Source organism: Brassica napus, chromosome C2 (genome assembly GCF_020379485.1).
Source record: "Brassica napus cultivar Da-Ae chromosome C2, Da-Ae, whole genome shotgun sequence".
NCBI lineage: Eukaryota > Viridiplantae > Streptophyta > Magnoliopsida > Brassicales > Brassicaceae > Brassica > Brassica napus.
Genome location: NC_063445.1, coordinates 42,890,477 through 42,912,537, shown reverse-complemented (window position 1 = coordinate 42,912,537; position 22,061 = coordinate 42,890,477). Strand labels below are relative to the sequence as shown.

At 36.2% G+C, this 22,061-nt stretch overlaps 1 protein-coding gene and 1 long non-coding RNA gene across 2 annotated transcripts; one reads left to right on the top strand and one right to left on the bottom strand.

Annotated features, from left to right (window-relative positions):
• The first annotated feature begins 1,561 nt into the window (after positions 1-1,561).
• On the top strand, positions 1,562-3,435 carry LOC106399475. Its single transcript, XR_007319531.1, has 3 exons — positions 1,562-1,899; positions 2,158-2,499; positions 3,200-3,435. It is a non-coding gene; the product is annotated as an uncharacterized LOC106399475 (long non-coding RNA).
• Positions 3,436-14,925: 11,490 nt separating this feature from the next.
• Positions 14,926-15,375, bottom strand: LOC125582414 (extracellular matrix protein 2-like). Its single transcript, XM_048749107.1, has one exon. The coding sequence runs from the start codon at positions 15,373-15,375 to the stop codon at positions 14,926-14,928; it is 450 nt and encodes a 149-aa protein (XP_048605064.1).
• Between the last annotated feature and the right edge of the window lie 6,686 nt (positions 15,376-22,061).

The window sequence follows — 22,061 nt, the reverse complement described above, 5'->3', positions numbered from 1 at the left end:
ATTACAAATACATCTCTTCTTCTTCAGCCCATGTTTCAACATTCACTATTAATTACCATTTACCAACTATACTTTCACTCTTCTTGCCCACATACCATGTATTTTAGAAGATTGCCAGAGGACCTCCACCTCTGCCCCCTCCCATTCTAATTTGTTGCACTAGCAATCCAATAAATCATCATATTTCATATAGAATGAGTTATGGTCTACAGACTACATATAAAGACTTCTTATAATATAAAGAAGAAGATTATTCTTTTCTCCTCTTGCCACCTCATCATAAAAGGCAAGGAGGTGGCAACACCTGTCCCACACTACAAAACGCAGCGCGTCACTAAGTTAGATGTTTTGTTGTTTGAAGGACTTCATCCGTTAGTGGGCTGCTCCTCTATTATTATGTTTTTGTTGTGTTAATGGGCTGCTCCTCTATTATTATGTTTTTGTTGTGTCAATTTTTAGGCCCTATAAGAAGATAACTTCTTCGCCATAGATGATACAAGTTCTTTCTTGTTGGGTTGTGCAACGTAACCCCCATCCGATCGTCTCTATCTCAATTCATTCGAAGGAGTTATTAACAGTGATCATGATATGCAATCAATTCATCCACTTTCTCCTCATCAATCAAAATTTCTCGCCTCCTTCCCATCAACTGAAGCTACTATATATATATGGCGTCAAGATTCTCAAGAGAAATTACATATATTTTTTGAACGGAGAAAGTCATCTCAAGGGACCCAGAGGAGTCGGAGAGCGTCGACGGCGTCGTCTTCTTCCGCATACAGTGGCAATTGAAAAAACTCAGATCTTTGATTGCCGTTAAAATCCCAGTTACGACCTTGAGAGAATAATGTTTTCAAATATTGTTTTCTTATATGTTTCTCAGGAATTACAGAAGTTTGTTTTTGGCAAAATAGGTGGATTAGAAACATATGATTTTAATAGATCAGAGTTAGAATTTCTGTTTTTTTTATGGCCTCATCTCTTGAGAATCATCGTCACAATTCCAATAGCATTCAATATTTTTCTTCAGAATAATAGCTAACTCATCTGTTCTACATATTTGTAAGCTAAAATGACTAAGATAGCACTAAAAAAGTTTTTGTCACAAATATAGCATCTAAGAATAAAAATGACCAAAATAGCACTTAATGTTTTATCGAAAGAGATAAATATACACTTATACCCCAATGGTAAATTTATTTAGACATTAGGGTTTAGAGTTAAGGGGTGAGGTTTAGGATTTAGGGTTTAGGGTTTAAGGTTTAGAGTTTAGAGTTTAGGGTTTAGAGTTTAGCGGTGGCGTTTAGGGTTTAGGGTTTACAGTTAAGGGGTGGGGTTTAGGTTTAGGGTTTTGGGCTTAGGGTTTAGAGTTTAGGTTTTAGGGTTTAGGGTTTAGAGTTTAGGTTTTAGGTTTTAGGGTTTAGAGCTGGAGACTGGGTTTTGGGATAAGATTTCAAATTTTGAAAAAAAAAAAAAATTTCAAAAGATAAAATGCTATTTTGATCATTTTAGTTTTTGAAGGTTATTTTTGTGACATAAACTTATAAATTAGAAAGTTTATTTTGGAGATTTGCCTTATTTGTAAATACGAAGATATGAAATTTAATCTGTTTTTTTTTTCAGGCTTTCCATGGATAAGGTGATAGCTTTAAGGGTATATGATATTTTGATGTTTGGATGGTTTTCATGAGGAAATCGATGATATGTGTTTCACTTGAAGTTAATCGCGGAAAGGCTTTCCGAAGAAGAGGTTCACAATCTTAGAGAAGCCTTCAAGATTGTAGACAATGAGAAGAGCGAGAGAGTTACTTATAAAGCGTTCTTGGAAGATTCGACACCAATCTTGACAACTTGGATATCAACAGACTGCCACAATGCTTGGATCCCTAGCTATAACAGGTCTGACTCCTTAAACATATCCCATCAAAGTTTTGATTTTGTTTCTTACCCTCTGTCTTATGATCTAATTTTTTTAATACAATCTGATTTGAACAATGGATTCTACTTCTAACATCTTTCTCATAGGTGTTTTGATGATTTTAGCATGTTGTTGCTTAGTTTTTTTTTTTTTAATTTGGTCTATAGCATCTTCTTCTGTGTTCATAAGCCAAAACTTTGACTTTATGTGATTTCTTTTTGTTTTCACGTTCTTTTCAGTATGTACATATGGGAAATTGAATTTGGAGTTTGAGGTTTGAATGATAGGTGTCTGCATTCAGCTTGGCTTTGAGGACCAATCAGACACTGTCACGCTTTTGTGTAATTTCTTCATCAAGATGTCACACTGTCACACATATATCAAACTAAACATTAAACTTGGTGGAGACTTGATGGGTGTAGACAAGCTCCTCCTAGACTCTAAGGTTGTTCCATTCTTCGATGAGGGAGAGAAAGCTGTGTGTTTAATGGCAGCGACTCAGTCTCATTTATTGGTGAACATCTCTCACTGTCTCTCCTCCGGACGGTTGTTTATCAGTCTCCTCTATACCCTAATGCTTGGTCTGCTCCTTTCCTCTTCTTTGCTGATTGTCTATTCTCACTTCATACGAGGTTGTTTCTGAGTTTTAGAGGTGTTTGTAAAATTTAGTTTCATTGGATACCCAATTGTGTAGTTTGCCCATATGGTATGCTCTCAACTCTCTTCATAATTCTCAATAAAAACACAATGATGGTTGAAGAGAAGTAGCCTTTCATCTTATGTTCTTTTAGAATGCAGTAAAGATCTGATAGTTTTCAGTGAATTTTCTTTATTGCTATTGTTTTTCTTTTCTTTAGTTTTGTTGTTATCTTTTAGATTGGAAAGAGAGCTTGGTCATTCTTTTCGTGCTGCTTTCTATTTTCTGATGTTCACTTTATGCTAGGAATTGGCTGAGCCATCTATAAAAAGTGCCTTCGGTTTGTGAGTGCAACAAGGGATGAGACGTGTAGTTAATTAACCAATTTTTTTCTTTTTACTGGAAGACATTGGCATTAGGTATTACATTATTGTTAAATCCAGTTTGTATGTTTTTAAAGCTTTTGGTTAGTGTACTCACGTTGGATCTTTTGAGGACTGTACACTAATGACCAGTTGGGATTATAGCAGCTCTTATTTGATTAAGGACATTGAGGACGGATTAGTATTACAAAAATAAATGTCTCTTTAGACAAGTGATTTTGTTCTGACTAGGGTCATACTAATGCAATATTCTCATTGTAGAATAATGGACCAGATTGAAGATTTTAGTCAGAACAGAAAGAGAGATGGAGGATACTTTAATGCTGATGGGAACTTTGTATAATATGTTAGCATTGGGCCTTTTATATTTGTTTTTGTTCATGCTTCACCTCATATTTGTTGATGGCTTTACTCTGGGTTTATTTCAACAAGTTGAGGATGAAATGAATAAATGTTTCCTTTTTTGACAAAAGTATAAATCTTTACTTTAAAGATCATTAATTTTAAAGAAAGGGGAAACTATGATCTCAAAATTGCAATGAATGTCAGATAAAAAGAGAAGATCAATGACAATATAAAACCAAATAAAAAGCTCAAAAAGATAGTGTTTAAAAGCGTTCAGATTAGATGGAGCCACCGCGAATGATCCAAGACTCACTAAAAAGATATTATTCCAAAACAAATTGGGTTATGCAAGTGAAGAAATTGACTAACAGACTTGGTTTGAAAAAATTAACCTATATCCATTCAATAATACACACAACAATAAATTGAAACTGTAAATTAATTTTTAACAAATAAAATAATTCGTTTGAACCATGTGTTCACCAAGGTTGAGACCTCATAAGAAAGTAAGAAACGTTTATATATTTACTAACGTAATCTTTCACTTTTTATTCTTTTCGCAAAAGTAAAATAAAGTTTAAAAATAGAGTTTAACAAAAACACTAATCCTTCAAATCACAAAAAAACTAAAAAATAGAAATAAAAATAACAAAATTGAATAATAAATATATTTTAAAATAATTTTTAAAAATTAAGAATACACTAAATATTATTTTCTTTTATTTCCCGCCCGTAGGGCGGACCTACCCAAGTAACTATATAAATAGAGTTGACCATGTTGGAAGATGTCATGTTCTTTAGAAATTAAGAGCCAAAATGGAAAAAAATATCATTTACGAATCTTTCTTAATGCCAATTGTAAAATGTGTTTTGGTATACATGCAAAGATATGGATAGATTCTTACATATGACTGAGGCGTTGAACATGTAATGGTGCGTTGGCATCAATCATAGTATGCACTATCCATTAAGCAAAAATAGATCGATCTTTTTTCCAATACGACTCCTTCCATGTTCAACTTCACGTTGAAGCTTCTGAGACTATTACACGCGTTTTGATCATCTTCTTTCATAACCATTTCAAGATCAGTTGCGGCGACTCCATAATCATACATCGTGAGTGAAGAGAAGCCACAACCGACGACGAGGATACAGTGAGAGGATGGAACCAGGCTGACGAGCTCGTCGGTGGCGCGTTGAACGGCAGGGATAGAGAGTGGCGGCTTGGTGAGGAGAGAGGAGGAGGTGGGGGTGATGTGGAGAAGAGAGCGGTGGCTCGGTGAGGAGGAGTTGGGGTGATACGGAGAAGAGAGCGGTGGCTCGGTGAGGAGGAATTGCAAAAGGAGAGCACACTACTACAACCAAAGTCTCGACTCTCTCTGCCTGTATGTTGTTCATATATGTATTCATAATATATTAATTTATTTATTTTCAAGTATCTTCAAATAATATTTATGGAGATGTTATTTTACAAGAGTTGTTTTTAACTAAAAATAGATGCGAAGTCTCCTAAAATCTGTATCAAAATTTTTAATTACTAAATATTGTTTTCAATTAAATAACAGTGGATTTGATATATGTTTAGAAAGTGTTAATTAAATAAGAACAGATTGTAAGTGAGTTTTAGTGACTTTACACAAATCACATATTGAATAAAACTTGATTTTAAAAACTTTTTTAAATTCATTGATTGAATAACAGAAGATTCTAATAAAATCCCAAAATCCCCTAAAACCCTCAATTATATCTATAGGTGTAGATTTGGAGCTTTTGAGCAAAGAGAGGGTCCATCAAATGAGGGATAGTGGAGACGTGGGTAGGTGGTGTTAAAGAAAGCTTTAATGAGGATTATCGATTGTAAGGTACGACGGTTACCTAGGTTGATCGAAGATGCAGCGGCGACTTTTTTTGTGGAAGAGATGAAGTTGATGTGTTTATAGATTAAAGCATAATGGGCTTATATCTGATTTTAATAACATAGTCCAAACTATCATAAACAAAAACTTATTTAGAGAGATACACGTGTCGAGCTGTGGTGAGTCTAACAGATGATGTGGCAGCATGAGGTGGGATGAAACTCTCTTTTATACAAATAAAATAGATAGATAGATATTAGTATTTAATTTTACATATGTATTACAATATCACACATATCAATATATCATAAAGAAATAAACTTTGAAATATTAAATACAAAGTAAATTAATATATAGTTTACTATTTTAGTACAAATTATTTTTCTTGTTATTAGCAATTTATAATGTCAGTTGTAGAAAATAATAAACTTAAAAATTGTTTCAGAAAAATAATGAAACATATAAACGAAAACATAATCAAAAGAATTAACGGAGTCAAATAACCCAAGGAAGCATCAAATAATGAACTTTCTTTTGTTTTCGTTTCTAGATTTCATTATTTTTCTGAAACAATATTTTTGTTAAACAAAAAACAAAGAAAAGTTACTGACAATAACAAATCTAGGCAGACCCGACCCTGGACTAAAGCCCGTGAAGCGTTAAGTTCCAAACCTAAAGAGTTATGTGCAATAAAATTGCAAAGATCATTATATGGGTTAAAACAATTTGGACGAATGTGGTATAATCGTCTCAGCGAACACTTAACAAAAGAAGGATACACGAATGATCCTATATGCCCTTGTGTTTTCATAAAGAAAACAACATCTGGATTTTTGATAATCGCGGTGTACGTTGATGATCTTAATATTATTGGAACTCAAAACGAAATCCAAAAGGCATCAAACTATCTGAAAGGAGAATTTGAGATGAAAGATCTCGGGCAGAAATATTGTCTAGGATTACAAATTGAGCATTCTCAAAAGGGTATATTTGTGCACCAGTCTACATATACCAAACGAGTATTGAAACGCTTTAACATGGATAAAGCAACTCCTCTTAGCACTCCGATGGTCGTTAGATCACTTAATGTTGAAAATGATCCGTTTCGACTATCTGAGGAAAATGAAGAAATACTTGGTCCCGAAACTCCATATTTAAGTGCAATTGGAGCTCTTATGTATCTTGCAAATTGTACTCAGCCTGACATATCTTTTGCCATTAATCTTTTAGCGAGAATCAGTTAGTCTCCTACGCGAAGACATTGGAATGGAATTAAACATGTCTTTCGTTACCTTCAAGGAACAACTGATTTAGGCTTGTTTTATCCTAAAAGTTCAAAAGGTCAAATGGTTGGTTTTGCAGATGCATGATATCTTTCAGATCCACACCAAGCCCGATCACAAACAGGATACGTTTTCACGATCGGAGGCACTGCTATATCTTGGCGTTCTCAGAAACAAACGCTCGTGGCTACTTCTTCAAATCATGCTGAGATCATTGCACTCCATGAAGCAAGTAGAGAATGTGTATGGCTAAGATCAATAAGCTGAAACATCTGTTCAAGCAGCGGGATTGACGAAAATACGGAGCCAACTATTCTATATGAAGATAACGCGGCATTTGTTGCTCAAACGAAGGAAGGATATATTAAAAGCGATAGAACCAAACATATACCTCCGAAGTTCTTCTCATACACTCAAAAGCTCGAGAAGAATAAAGAGATTGAAGTAAGATATGTTCGATCATGCGACAATGCAGCCGACCTCTTCACAAAATCACTCCCTACCTCGGTATTCAGAAAACACATCCATAACATTGGAATGCGTCATCAGAAGGATCTATGACTGCTTATTCGAGGGGGAGCTTACGTGGTTGTACTCTTTTTACCTTACTATGGTTTTTCCCATTGGGTTTACAAGAAAGGTTTTTAACGAGGCAACAAAGACGTTAAGCGAGAATGGATAGTGACACCGGTCCCCAAGGGGGAGTGTTATGAAAGCAGCCACCGCAAATGTTGAAAATATAAAGATGTGGGGCCCGCTGCACTATTTGCACAGTGAATCCTACTTTTTAACTTCTATATAAACGATCGATTCGATCGTTTATAAATCATCCTTCACACTTCTCTTCTCCCTGTAATAAACTCTCTCTATTAGTGTTATAATTTCTATGGATATAAATTTTGCCCTTATTTAAATTCACACGATACAATAAATTTCCAGTTCTTTTCATAACAATGGGAGAATTATGGACCTGTAAAAAGTATTGTAATAGGCCTGGGCATCTCGGTTCTTTCATTTACATTTTTTTCATTTACTCGAAGTATTCTACACTTATAGAAAAACACAGACTAATCTCCAAAGGGAAGTGTAATACACGGAAGGACCTTCTCTCAGAATATTTAAACAAAATTCAATACATAGTTTCATATCCGTGTAAACCACTAGACCATCCATATGTGGTTTTCACTTCATTTACGTTTTTCATTTATGTTCTCTAAATTATGTCTACTTTGTCATACTTTTTATTCTTTATTCCCATAACTATATCCATATGTACCATTCATCCTATTATATGATCGTAATACTAAGTTATATATTGTAACTTAAAATTTAGCTTAAAATATAGTAACAAGAATAAAATTTATTAGAAGTACAAACTCAAGTAAAACAAACTTAATTTATTAAAAAATAAAGGAATGCAAAGCATAACATTTCAGTAATATAAACTTATGTAGATAAAAGATAATCTAACAGCTATAAAATCATGTATTATGTTAATCTCCTAAACATTATTTATGAAGTAATGTTTCAAGAAACTCCATACATGTCATTATTGAATTTATTTACACAAAAGAAAAATGACATAGTTTCTGAAAATACGACATCTCATAGCTATTTTTTCAAAATATGACAATTTAATTTATATAAACTTATATTTTTGGTAAGTTCTCTAAAATATAGTAATAACTCTTATATCATTATTAGCATTAATAAAAGTAAACTAATAATATATTTACAATATAGAAATTCCAGGGCGTTGGTGTTTTACATATGGTTCTTGGAAATATAATGATCGGTTCTCAGAACAAAGTTGGTTTAGTACATTGGAAGGTTTTGATGGTTTAACGGGGGCAAGGAATATCAGAGCTAGTCTTTTCCCTCTTCACGCGGAGGTGGAAGCTCCACTTTGGGCAATGGAGTGTATGAGGAATATGCGTCAATTTCGGGTTACGTTTGCAACGGATTGTTCTCAATTGGTAAAAATAGTTTCAGAACCAGAAGAATGACCCGCTTTTGCAAGTTATTTGGAAGATATCAAGACACTGCAAGAAAGGTTTCTCAGCTCAGAGATCATTCATGTACCACGAACGCATAATTTGAAGGCGGATGGTCTAGCACGAAATATCATGACACAACCGTCTTTCGTCATTCACATGGATGCAGAGTTACCGATATGGTTCACAGATTCAGTATGAGTCTGTTTTCTTTAAGTTGATGACAAAAAAGCAATATTTCCATATATTAAATTTAGAAAATTAGTATACATATATTTTTCAAAATTAATTAGAAGTGTGTTTTAACAAATACAAAATTAAGATACTGTTAATCAAGTAAATTTTTTGTAACTAGTTTAAACAAAACCTATTAAATGATGTAAATAAACAGTTAATTCATGTTTCCCAATTATCGATTTATTTAAGTTAATCGTGATAGATTATCTAAGTTGAGCGATTGACGGTTAATTTATTAGATTAATTAACAGATTTATTTTTCTCAGTTTAATGTATCTTATATAAAACAAATTCCCTAAACATTATTTGTAATGTAACTTTAAAAAATATCTTACATGTCATCAGTACATTCATTTTCACAAAAGATGACATGACTTCTAAAAAATATGACATTAAATCAAACTAATTGTAAAATGGAAAATTTCATTTATGTAAATTTATATCTTTGGTAAGTTTTATAATCCTCTAAACTGTATGTTTAAAGTTTTTTTTTATCAAAAATTGCTTACATATCATCATTACATTCTTTCTAACAAAAAGATGACATGACTTCCGAAAAATATGACTTTTTTTATTAAGCTAATTGTGACATGGACAATTTCATTTATATAAGTTTATATTTTTCATAAGTTTTCTAAAATATGGTAGTAGCTCATATATCATCATTGAGATTAATAAAACTAGACTAGTTAATAATATATTTGCACATATATTAATATATCTATAGATATAAAATTAGAAAACTTATATACATATATTTTTGTCAAAATAAATTAGAAATGAGCCTTAACAAATACATAATTAAGATTTTATTAATCAAGTCAAAATTTTGTAAATAGTTAAATGTTTGAAATTTTAACCACAATCTATTAAAAAGTGAAAAAAAACAGTTAATTTAGATTTCCAAATTTTTATTTTATTCAGGTTTAATCACAAAATACATAAGTTGAGCGATTGGCAGATTGTTTTATTAGAATATTCAATAGATTGATTTTTCTCAGATTAATTTAATCTTATATAAAGCAAACAGAACCAATATTTAAAGAATTTATATATATTTAGACATTAAAATAAATATAGTCATTGATATTTCCATATTTGTGACTAAATACTCGTGGTAAAAAAAGTCACTGATATTTGTTTAAAATGTTACATGTAACATATGTTAGGAATTTTACATGTAATTATTAAGAATGGAACATATGTTCCAGTTCTACAAGAAAACTGCATCTTCTAGGAATTGATTTTTCAACATATTTTTGCATTTCAATAAAGGTAAATAATTTTTTGAATTTAATTCGATTATAGTAAACATTTACATGTTTAGAAATTCAGTAAAACATAAGAAAAAGGTATGCAAAATATAAGAAAAATTTAAGAAAAATTATATCATTAGGATAAAATTTGAAAGAATGTCGGAAATATATATCTCTTCGTACATTGGCACATATATAAGAGAAAATACATACAATATAAGAACCTTGTGGATACGTCTATAAATATATATATTTTGAAAACAACATCTATAAATATTTCTAAACCTTATAAAAGGTATTTTTATTGCCAGGAACATTTATTTGATAATTGATAGTTAATTATTGCTGATATATTTAACCAAAAGGAATAATTATGGCGGATATAGTGTATTTTCGGAACAACCTATCGATATTAAGTACTAATTAACTAGTTAGGTGACTCGATCGTTTCCTTTTATATAATGTAAGTGTTTAAATGTCAGTAAAACTGAAACATATGTTATTTTAATATTGAAGGATTATTAAATTTGATCTAAACATTAAAATAACTTTTGATCTCATAACTTATCAATTAGATAAATTAATACCTTTTTCATGGAAGTATAACTAAATGCAAAGATTTATGTTTTGGTAAAAATTATCCACAGACTACAAATCTGATTGAATGAAAGATCATTTTTATCTTTAAATTTTACTAACTTTTTTTTCTTTAGAACAAGGAAACAAATAATAGATTATATTTGTTAATTTTTACAAAATAAAATTGCAGAGAGATGCATTTCACAAAATGCTACATCCTCCATTTCCCGGGGTTTGTACAGACGAGTAGCACAATCAATCTGGAGGCTGCTATTAGCCGCACATCTACCTATGGAGGAGGTATAACCATCTAAATTTGGAAGGTTAAGCAATATTCATTTCTTTGTGTAATATTATAAATATATTAGCTAATATCAAAATTCACAGGCAGTTGGTAAATTGGAAAAAGTAACATGTGAAATATGGCAACTAGAAAAAGAAAATTATGTAGTAATTCTTAATGTTTCATTAATATTATAAACTATATACTTTTTGTTACATTTGTTATACTTTTTAATAAGGCGGCTAACAAAACCGAAAAAATGTTACAGGATCTTGATTTCTGGTAACTGGTGGGTGGCTATGGGCGTCATCAATGTCAAGGCAGTCGGGTATTGGCCGGCTGAGATATTCACGACCCTATCCAAACACACAACAATGGTATAATAACCCATATGGGTACCGAGGAATATGCTTGGAAAGGTTTCATAAGATATGCCTAGAACGTCAAAATCGTCGAGGAATACTATACCCTTCCAGTAAAAGACTTCCATGTGCAAGCTGACCACTAGGATTCATACTCGATTAAGTAGTCCCACAGGAAAGCTTGTGAGAAACAATTCTACTTCGGGGTTCCTGAACCTAGACCTACATATTCGACAGCGGTTCAGAGAGCAATTTCTTTTGTTACTTTTTATAATCTATATCTCGGTCTTAAGTAAAAATCCGATACAAAATCAAAACTGTGGCAACAGTTAACACAAGACAATTGATGTTTGTGATGTTATTTTTTTAAATAAATTATGTCTCGGCTGTGATCTGAATGGTATGTGTATCTACCTAGTTCTTTCATTTTCATTGAAAAGATACAAATCAAAACAATTCTCACCAAAATTGAAATTGTTGTCTGAATTCTCAGTTCAATAGTTTCTCTGTGTTCTAAAAAGTCAACAACTGTCAATTTTTAATCTTTAGTATTCGCATTTTATGTCTTGCCCTTGTCTTATTTTTCTACATTTCATTAAAGTTTATTTTCAACTCTATTTTTAGAAAGGCTGATTTTTTTTTCGATTTTACTTTAATGTTAAGCGCATTCATTTTCCAATTGTATATACTTTTGATTAAATTTGTTACTATACGTATAAGATTTCATTTTGATTTATAATTTAGAACTTTTTAACATTATATTTTATTGAAAATTTTGACTACAAAATTTATGATTCTAAATTGATTTGTATGTTACCATTTATAATGAAAGTTTAAAAATATTCTTAACATAAGAAAATAATCTGTATTTGCACACAAAACATAAACTTTCTATCAGTCAATAAAAAATTGTACCAATAACCATTCATACAAAAGAGATCTGCTAGTGATTTTTTGCTCCTACACAAACGCATATAAATTTAACTAAATTCTTTACATGTTTATCTATGGTTTTAGAAACGATAAATGCTAACTGAAAATATATAAATTACCATTCAAACAAACTTGAGTCCAAATCGTTGAGATTGGCTAGCATGATAACATTACTGTAAAAGCGACTGTCACCACGGTTTTTTGTAAAACCCATATTTTTTTTTTCTTTTGTATGAAATCATCTTAAAATAAAAACGTTCTTAAGAAATTTTTGGAACTAAGTAAAATGCTGCATTTGTAAAAGAATTGGTCATGGTAACGATCTTTTAACAATTGATGTATTTCCATATTTGTGACTATTCTTTCATAAAAAACCATTTATTTGAAAATTTTATTATATTATTTGGAATGGGAATGGAACATATATTCCCATTCTACAATAAAACTGCATTTTAAGGAAAAAAATCAACTGAATTCTGCATTTAAATAAGACAAAAAATTATAAACCTTCAGAATTTAATTTGATTGTAAGAAAGATTTACATGTTTAGGAAATTTGGCAGAACATAAGGAAAATGCAAGAAAAATATAATAAAATTTTAATCAAAATTATATAACTAAGATCCGTAAATGCAAGAACTAACACACAAAGTAAAGCACAGAGTACACCAGAGAATATCTCTACAAAGATATATGTTATTACTAGTATTCTTTTAAAGCGAACTTACAAGTCTCTCTTTAAACAGAATCCCGACAAGATCAAGACCCTTCTTGACTTGTCCCCCTAACCTCACACGTCTTAAGATCGAATACAAGATCTCTAGAACCTCTACCACTTAGCCCTTAGTGTTATTCACTCGCTTACAAGCTTAGTGAACTCCACTCTTATGCTAACAATACAATTTTCTCGACAACCCTAATCCACAGGTCGAGTATGACTATATATACAATACAACCAAGTCGGCTATCCACGCATATCTACCCAATATTCATTATCTACCCAAATAAGGTAGGTTCCCTAAAAACCTCTCCAAAGTCTTTAAGGACTTCCAATCGTGAGATATCCCTTCTCCAAGGTCAATCTCTTCAAGCTTGCTCCCCAAGATGTCTTCGCACTAACTTCGCCTTGGTCCGCAATCCATTCTTCAAGTTGCAATCTTCATCTTGACTTGTTCATCCGCACATACACTTCTCTGTTGCAAACTCTGCTTCATTCGCTGCTGTACTTTTGTCTGTATCAGAACGTCCATCTGATCTTTGCGTCTACAGTATCCCCCTTTTAGCTTTGGATGCCTCTCAAGTACCTGCACAGATCCACTCAAACAACCACACACATTCGAACACATATATCCTGAATAATACGTGCATTAAAAACGAAATGGAAGTTCAAAACATGCGAGTTCAAGAGTTATAGATAAACATAACACCAAAACCAAAAACCAGCAATATTGTTTTATCTCTCACTCCCCCATAATTAAAAAAAACCCGAGAAAACTAAAATTTTCTCGCCCATAAGCTAGTTCTCCTGGTCATCCTGCTGCTGCAGATCGTCACCCTCTTTTTCTCCCCCTGCTTGAGAGCATACAGAGTTAAAACTCACAAAGATCAGAACAAATAAAGAACCAGATAAAAGACTTACCTGGGTACAACATGCTTGCAATCTGTCCTACGATGCTCATCAGAGTCTGCATCGCAGTTGCAAGCTGTTGAATTGCTGCTGACGCCGTATCCAGAGCCCGCTTTGCCTCGTCAGCATCGATCGGTTGTCCTGGGGCTGCAATGGTTCCAAGATGAAAGATCTGGAACTTCTCAGCAGACTGCGGAGACTGTCTTGGCACATAACCAGATGAATCAGTCCTCTTGGGACGAGGAGTGCTCGGAGGTGGTCCAAAGGGAGGTGATGCAGTTGATATTGATAGCAGAATTCCTTTTCTTCTTTGTCTGCCTCTGAGCCTTCTTTGCAGCTTCTCTTGCTTCCGGTTGATTCTTGAGGTATTCTTCTCCCAGACGAGGGTCCTTCTTGTATGGAATCACATGCACAAGTTTCTCTCTTGGTTTTCGCTGCACCATGTGCTGCATCTGAAGCACACTATAGATGGTACGTGGAAATATCAACCACCTCGTGTCCTTCTTTTCTCCCTCTTTATGAATGACTCAGAGGTTAAGAACTTGATTGTAGACCATCACTCCGATGTCAACACGGACTCCATGAAACATCTTATAGACGAGTTTTGTACGATCGATGGACACAACATTCTTGTTAGACGAAGGTACCCAATTGTATGCTGCAAGAACCAGCAGCGCAGCTTTACACGGAGACAAGGAGCTTGTCGTGAGGTTCTTCATCTCCTGTGTTCCCTCGGTCAGGAAGTCAGCAAGCTCGTCACTATTGACTTCATCCATGGTTGCCTCTACCTTTACCTCCTCTCCTTCAAGCGGTGACACATAGAAGTATTGATCAATCATCGCCGGAGAAAATTCATACTTCTGCCCTCGTACTGTCACTATGACTTCTGGTCCTCTGGTCATCTCACCAGGCAAGGCTGCATAGAATTCCTTCACGATCTGGAATGTAGCCTCCTAGACCTGTGACAGTCTTCTCAAGTTTTCCTTTCTTGATTATACTCAGATAGCCCCATCTATCTTCTGAGTTTAGATCCACCGAACGTTCTGGAATGATCTCTCTAGAGGCAAAACTCGCATACCTTTGTTCTGCAAGACGCTCTGCACTAGTCAATCCTCTCTTGATTTTCTCAGATGGTGCTGCAGCTGGAGTCATTTTGTCCTTCGTCTGTGATTTGATTTCTGAGGCAGAGGTTTTCCTGGTCGATTTTCTCACAGGATTGCTCTCGGTTGCTGATTATGGAGCTTTTCTCTTTGTCTCTTTCTCCTTAACACTGATTGATGGTTCCACGTCTTCAACATCAACTTCCTCAACTTCGTCTGAGTCAGTGTTCTCCGAGTCATCTTCTTCCTCAGATTCACCCGAAGAGACTTCGATCGCTTTTTCTCGATTTTCCTTGCGAGCTTTAGTTGCATCAGTTTCCTCTGGAATTGCTTCGGAGGATTGTTTGCTTCTTCCCTCCTTCACGTTCTTCTTCTTCTTCCTTGTGGATCCCACTGGTTCTGACTCGGCATCTGACTCAGAATCCAGTTGTTCGGCTGCGGTATGAAGATCTTCGGACATGGGTTGAGACGTCTGGCTTTGTTGTGGCGTCGTTTGCTCCTCATCATCGGAGTAATCCAAGAGACCCAACGGCGGTGGGTTCGAGGTTTCACCGGCAGAAGAAGAGTTTCTGTTCATCGACATGGTTTCTTGGTAGAGAGAGAGTTTTCTTTCTTTTGAGCTTTGAGAGCAAAGAGAATTGTGAGAGATATATGTTAGCGTCTAGGGTTTATCAAGGGGTAATCATCTCCTTTTTGGTGCATTACCCCATGATCTCCTAGATATTCGCTATATCTCCCACTCTCTCTAAAATGGAAGTTTTTCAAATTTCAAAAATTGAAATCTTCCATTTAGTCTCACACGATCTCTCTTTCCTTTTCTCTGATGTCGACACGTATTGTCCACTCAAGACTTGATTGGGCCGAATCTTCACTGTTCCACTGTGACACTTGATGACATAGACTAGTAGCATTTACTCACTGACTTTTTCTGACACAACCACTTAGACGAAAGAACATTTAGTTCATCAAACATGCAAGCAATGAGAGAACACGTGTCACACATGTTAATTATCAATTATTTAATTACAGAAAGATTTATGTTTTACCTTTTCCCGTTGACAACTGTTCGTCGAGTGATCCAGAGGCTGACGTAGCTTCTACTACAGATGCACCCTTCTGCTCTACTAGATCATCATCTGATCATCAGACTTATTTCATGTCTAGCTTTCACACAAATATGCATTTATCATGTCCTGACTCAGTTTTCAACCTTTATTCGTCATGAGAGAGCTGGGGGTTGTTACTTCTTTTCTTCTTTTTCTTTTTCTTTTTCTTTTCTTTTCATTTCCTTTTCTTTTCTTTTTTTCTTTTCTTTTCTAAGAGTTCTCTTGTGCTCCCTTTTTGATGATGGGAAACACAAAATATCTTCTTACCCTTATTACTTGATTGCTCTCTCGATGCAAAACCTGTACTTTTTGAGATCATGACAACATATTTGGCAGCTTTTTTCTACTACTCGCTTCTGATGTAAGACAAAATCTGAGCTTTGGGTGCCTCTGCATCATCCCTTCTGTCATCCCCTGTACACTTATACAAACTTGTTACATCTCAAAAACCCCAATGGAGTTTCGAAGAGTAACAAAACGGTTAAGATCTAGAGGTTTAGTGAAAAGATCAGCTAGTTGTAATTCTTTGACAATGTGTTGAATCACTACCTGTTGTTCATCGACTAGTTCCCTGATGAAGTGATGTCGAATGTCAATGTGCTTGGTCCTTGAGTGTTGCACCGGGTTCTTTGATATGTCTATTGCATTCTTGTTGTCACAGTAGACCAGGAATGATCCAGTATCCATGCCATAGTCAGCAGACATTTGCTTCATCCCCATCCGCTGCGTGCAGTAACTCCCCATAGCAATGTATTCTGCCTCTGCTATAGACAATGATACAGAGTTCTGCGTCTTGCTCAGCCATGCAACCAGGTTGTTTCCGAGAAATAAACATCCCCCACTGGTACTCTTTCGGTCGTCTACACTTCCAGCCCAGTCTGCATCACAGTATCCAACAAGATTTCCATTCAATCCCTTTGAGTAGTAGATCCCAAGGTTAATTGTGCCTTTGACATATCGAATGATTCTCTTAGTTGCCTCCAAATGAGACTTCTTTGGTTTTGCTTGATACCTAGCACATATCCCCACACTTAGACATAGATCTGGTCGACTAGCCGTAAGGTAAAGTAAGCTCCCGATCATTCCTCTGTACAGCTTCGTGTCCACTGGTTCACCCTCCTCATATTTGCAGCTTTTGTTGGTAGAGCTCATCAGAGTTTTTGCCTCCTTGTAGTGATCCAGTTGAAACCTTTTCAGTAGTGCCTTTGCATAGGTACTTTGCGAGATGAAAACACCTTCCTCTGTCTGCTGAATTTGCAACCTGAGGAAATATTTCAACTCCGCCACCATGCTCATTTCAAACTCTTTAGTCATGTCTCGAGTGAAAGCATTTACAAGTTGTTTAGATGTTCCTCCAAAGATGATGTCGTCAACATAGATCTGAACCACCAGCATCCCTGTTTTATTCTTCAGCACAAACAGTGTTTTGTCAACACTTCCTCTGATGTAGCCTTTGTCAACCAGAAAGTTTGTCAGCCTTTCATACCATGCTCGAGGTGCTTGCTTCAATCCGTATAAGGCTTTGTTGAGTTTGTACACATACTCAGGATTAGTTGCATCTTCAAAACCCTTAGGCTGATGCACATATACTTCCTCAGACAGTACCCCATTTAGAAATGCACTCTTAACATCCATTTGGTACACTGTGAAGTTCATGATACAAGCCATACCAATGAACAGTCTGATAGATTCCAATCTAGCCACTGGAGCTAATGTTTCTTCAAAATCAACTCCCTCGATTTGCGAATACGCCTGGGCCACCAATCTTGCTTTGTTTCTGACCACAATTCCATTCTCATCAATCTTGTTCTTGAAGATCCACTTAGTCCCAACTATGCGACCATTAGCTGGCTTCTTCACCAACTCTCATACATCATTTCTGATGAACTGTTCTAGTTTCTCCTGCATGGCTTGGATCCAGAACTCATCTGAGAGTGCTTCGGTGTGGTCTTTCGGCTCAATATTTGAGACAAAACATGCAGACTGCACCATTTCTCTGAAGTTGATCTTCACACCTCTTGTTCTTCTTCCTTCATTCACTTTGCCAATAACATCACTTGATGAGTGATTTCTGTGAAAATTTGGAGTACTCATCTCCTAAGTCAACTCTGAAGGTGGTGATGTGTCATTCGTTGATTCAGTTGATGGATCATTTGATGCATCCGATGGTGTATCCGTCTTTTGTTCCTCATCGTTTTCCCATTGAACTGCTGTGACATCATCGAACACGACATTTACTGACTCCATGATCATCAGGGACCTCAAGTTGTAGACTCTGAATGCTGAGCTGTTCACTGAGTACCCCAAAAACATGCCTTCATCGCTTCTTGCATCAAACTTGCCAAGATGCTCTTTGTCGTTCAAAATGTAACACTTGCACCCAAAAACGTGAAAGTAGCTGAGGTTTGGTGTTTTACCTTTCCATAGTTCATACGGAGTCTTGACAGTTCCTCTCTTGACATATACCCAGTTTATGATGTAGCATGCGGTGCTAATAGCCTCTGCCAAGAACCTCTGCTTCACATTGTTACCATGCATCATAGCTCTCGCCATCTCCTGAAGCGTGCGATTCTTCCTTACAACCACTCCATTTTATTGAGGAGTTCTGGGTGCAGCAAATTTCTGAACTATTTCGTGTTGTCCACAGAAGTTACTCATGGCTTCATTCTGGAATTCTCCCCCATGATCACTACGAATTTGCTTTAGTCTTCTCTTCCCATTTGTAACTTGAAGAACCCTGATCTTGAAGCTTTCCAGTGTATTAGACTTTTCACGAATGAATCTGACCCATGTGAACCTTGAGTAATCATCAACCAGAACTAGAACATACCTCTTCCCTGCTATGCTCTCTGTCTGCATAGGACCCATGAGATCCATGTGTATCATTTCAAGCATATCCTTTGACTGAATATCTTGAATCATCTTGTGTTGGACTTTGACCTGCTTTCCTTGATTGCACGGTCCGCATATTGTCTTCTCCGTTTCCTCCAGGTGAGGAATGCCTCTGACTGCACCTTTCTTGATGATGTTAGTCATATGCATCATATTCATGTGACCAAGTCTTTGATGCCACAGACTTGTTTCATTATGTGCAACAAAGTACTCCTGTACACTCTGTCATACATCGCAATTGTTAGTAGATCGTACTCCATGTAGCATGACTTTGTTCTCCACATTCACAGCTTTGCAATCTCTGCTTGTGAATTGAACCATCAACCCTTCGTCACATAGTTGACTGATGCTGATTAGGTTTGCTTTTAGTCCCTTGACTAAGAACACATCCTTCAGAAGCGGTCTGATTTCAACTGTCTTTCCTTTGCCTTTGATCGCTCCTTGGCTTCCATCTCTAAATGTGACTCTTCCTCCTTTCAATGGCTTTATGTATCTGAGATTCTTGTGTACTCCTGTCATATGGCGAGAACATCCACTGTCAAAGTACCATGGATTTTCATCTTTGGACACCAATGCCACTGCTTCTGATACAAGTGCCATGGTGCATCTCAGACCTCTATGGATAGGTCGTTGAGTAGGTTTCACTGTTGTATGTCCTAAATCAGATTTCCTGATCCAGACTTGATTTCGAGAGCCATTCCTCCAGTACTTTCCTTGTCTCAGCAACTGATTTACTTTCTCCCGATAGTGATAGCATTTCTTCTTGATGTGACCCGGTTTTCCACAGTAGTAACATCCTCTCTCCTGCTGAGTCTCTAGCACCTTCTGGAGATCCTTAACTTTCTCAGCAACAGTCTTTGAGGTAGTACCTTCACTTGTTGTTCTTTCCTCAGAGTTGGAGCTTGGAACAAATTTGATGGGTCCTGTATCACTCTTTCCATACCCAGTGTATCCTAGACCTCGAGGAGTCTGATCCTGTCTTCCCAGACTCAAGATTTTATCAAGTTCCTTTGATCCAGCGAGCATCCTGACAGTCTTGTAATGATGTTCCAGCTTGGCATTTAAGTCAGACGATCGGGCCTTCTCGTTTTTCACTTGTTTCTCTAGTACTTCAATTTGGACAACAAGCCGTTCATTCTTCTTCTTCAGATCTGAGGTATTTGCCTCCTTCTTTCTTTCATCATCGAGTTCTTTTCTGAGATTTATGATGTTAGGAGTTTTCAAGGCTCCTAATCAAATGTTGTAGTATAAAAGATTGTCGAACCAATCCTTGGTGATTCTAAAGCAAAGGGAATGCAAGTTCATGCTTAAGCTAAGTGCAATCCGGTTTTAAAGATGATATGAACTAAGAACTAATAAGCTAATGCAATAAAGTAATGATCTTTCTTTCTCAATATGAATCAAGAGGACTCATGGGGCTAGGCATTTTAATCTTGGGTGATGCAGATCCAATCTAGAAGTGGCAAGCTATCAATCAAACACTTTCCTGATGCATAGACACTAAGTTAAACAAGCTCTATCTCTAGATGAGTGTTCTTTTGGTAAAGCAACTCAAGCATCTAATCTCTTAGGTTGAATGTTACTAAAGCAAACATGGAGAACAAGTCTAATAGCAATCTTAACTCCTTTAGCAACTAATCTCTTAGGTAAAGCAAGCTAAAAGCATTGAAGAGTTGGTTCAGGCATTTCATCATACACGTTGTGGGCAGGAAATGCCTAGAGATCTATGTTAGTATGATCAAGACTAAAATAGCATTGAGAACCCTCAACAAGCATGTAAACAAGTAAATCTAACACTAAACACCTTAGATCTTCTCTAACCACCCTTAATCACCCTAGCCCATGAATCCAAGATTAGTCTACTCACTAATCGACATGAATAACCCCAAAACCATGGATGATTCAAGGTTAAACATGATTAGAGAGCAAGATAATCACACAAACACAAACAATATAGATGGAAAATGATTCAAGATCCAAATTTTCTTTAAAGAGGTTTATGTGTTCTTAGAGAGAAAAGAAGATAAGTCCCAACTTTGGGATCTACAAAGTATTTATATGATCCTTAAAACCCTAATGGGCTTCATAAATAAGTCTAAGAAAGCCCATAAAAACATTAAAATCGACCAAGTAAAGACACGGAGCGGGTAGGTGAATGTGGGCGACAGGCCGCTCCAGCAGACCGCTCCAACTTGGTCGAGAGAAGAAGGTCGTGCGAGTGAGGTCGAGAGGTCGCTGAGGTCGCCCGCTCCAGTCCTCAGCGCAGGGTGATCAGGGCGCTCTGGGTGGTCGCGCCAGGCTGGTCAAGTTGGACGATGTATCTGCGGACGGGTGTGGGACGTCGCTCCGACCAGCCGCTCTACCTCGTCCTGTAACCAGCGGGCTCTCCAGGCCGCTGTACTAAACCCACTCCCACAGCCCAGCTTCGACCAAACACCATTCTTCACTTATTTTCGAACCACAATGCCTCAAAACACCTCCAAGAACTCCATAGGACACACCAACACCTAATAAAGACTTATGAATGCAAAATTGATCCTAAAGATGCCTAAATCTATTCTACATGATCAAAATATACAAGAATGTATTATTAAAAACATGTAAATATGCAAGATATCAACTCCCCCAAACGTGTTCTTTACTTGTCCTCAAGTGAACTTTCAAGAACTCATAGGAGAAGAGGTTTGAAGGTGGGTGCTCATAGCCGAAAGAAACACTTCGTAGCACTCAACTTGACATCCTAAAGAAACATAGCAAATAGCATGAACACACTCTCTTATTATACTCTAGCTTCTCTAGGCCTATAAATACTCTTATGTCTCTACAAAAGATGCAATGTTTTTCAACCAACATGCTCTCTCCACCAACCCTCACATTGATTCACACACACACACACACACACACATGTAGAGGATGGATTTGACCATCCCTCAAGGACTGGAGAACGGACGGCCCGGCCCGAACAAGGCGTAACAACGGTTCGACGCGGCGGCTCGGGGCGCTGGTCTCTCGGCGCGGCGCGAGGGAACTTTCTGTCAGTTGCATTTCGACTAAATGAGTCTGGCTAAACGGGTCCGCGAAGCAACGTGGGCTTTACGGCCAAGCGAGTTAAAAGCCCATGAAGACGACGCGAGCTAGGTCACAAAGAAACACCAAGTCGACTATAAAAGAGAGGAGGGGTGCAACGTAGAAAGGATCCGAAAATACTCATACATACTGGGCGGCTAGATTAGGGTTTTACCAACGTTATCTCGCCGTATTGTATCTTTCC

Bases quoted from the DNA above. Each gene is read 5' to 3' on its own strand.
- LOC125582414 (XM_048749107.1), bottom strand. From the start codon at position 15,375: ATGTCGATGAACAGAAACTCTTCTTCTGCCGGTGAAACCTCGAACCCA.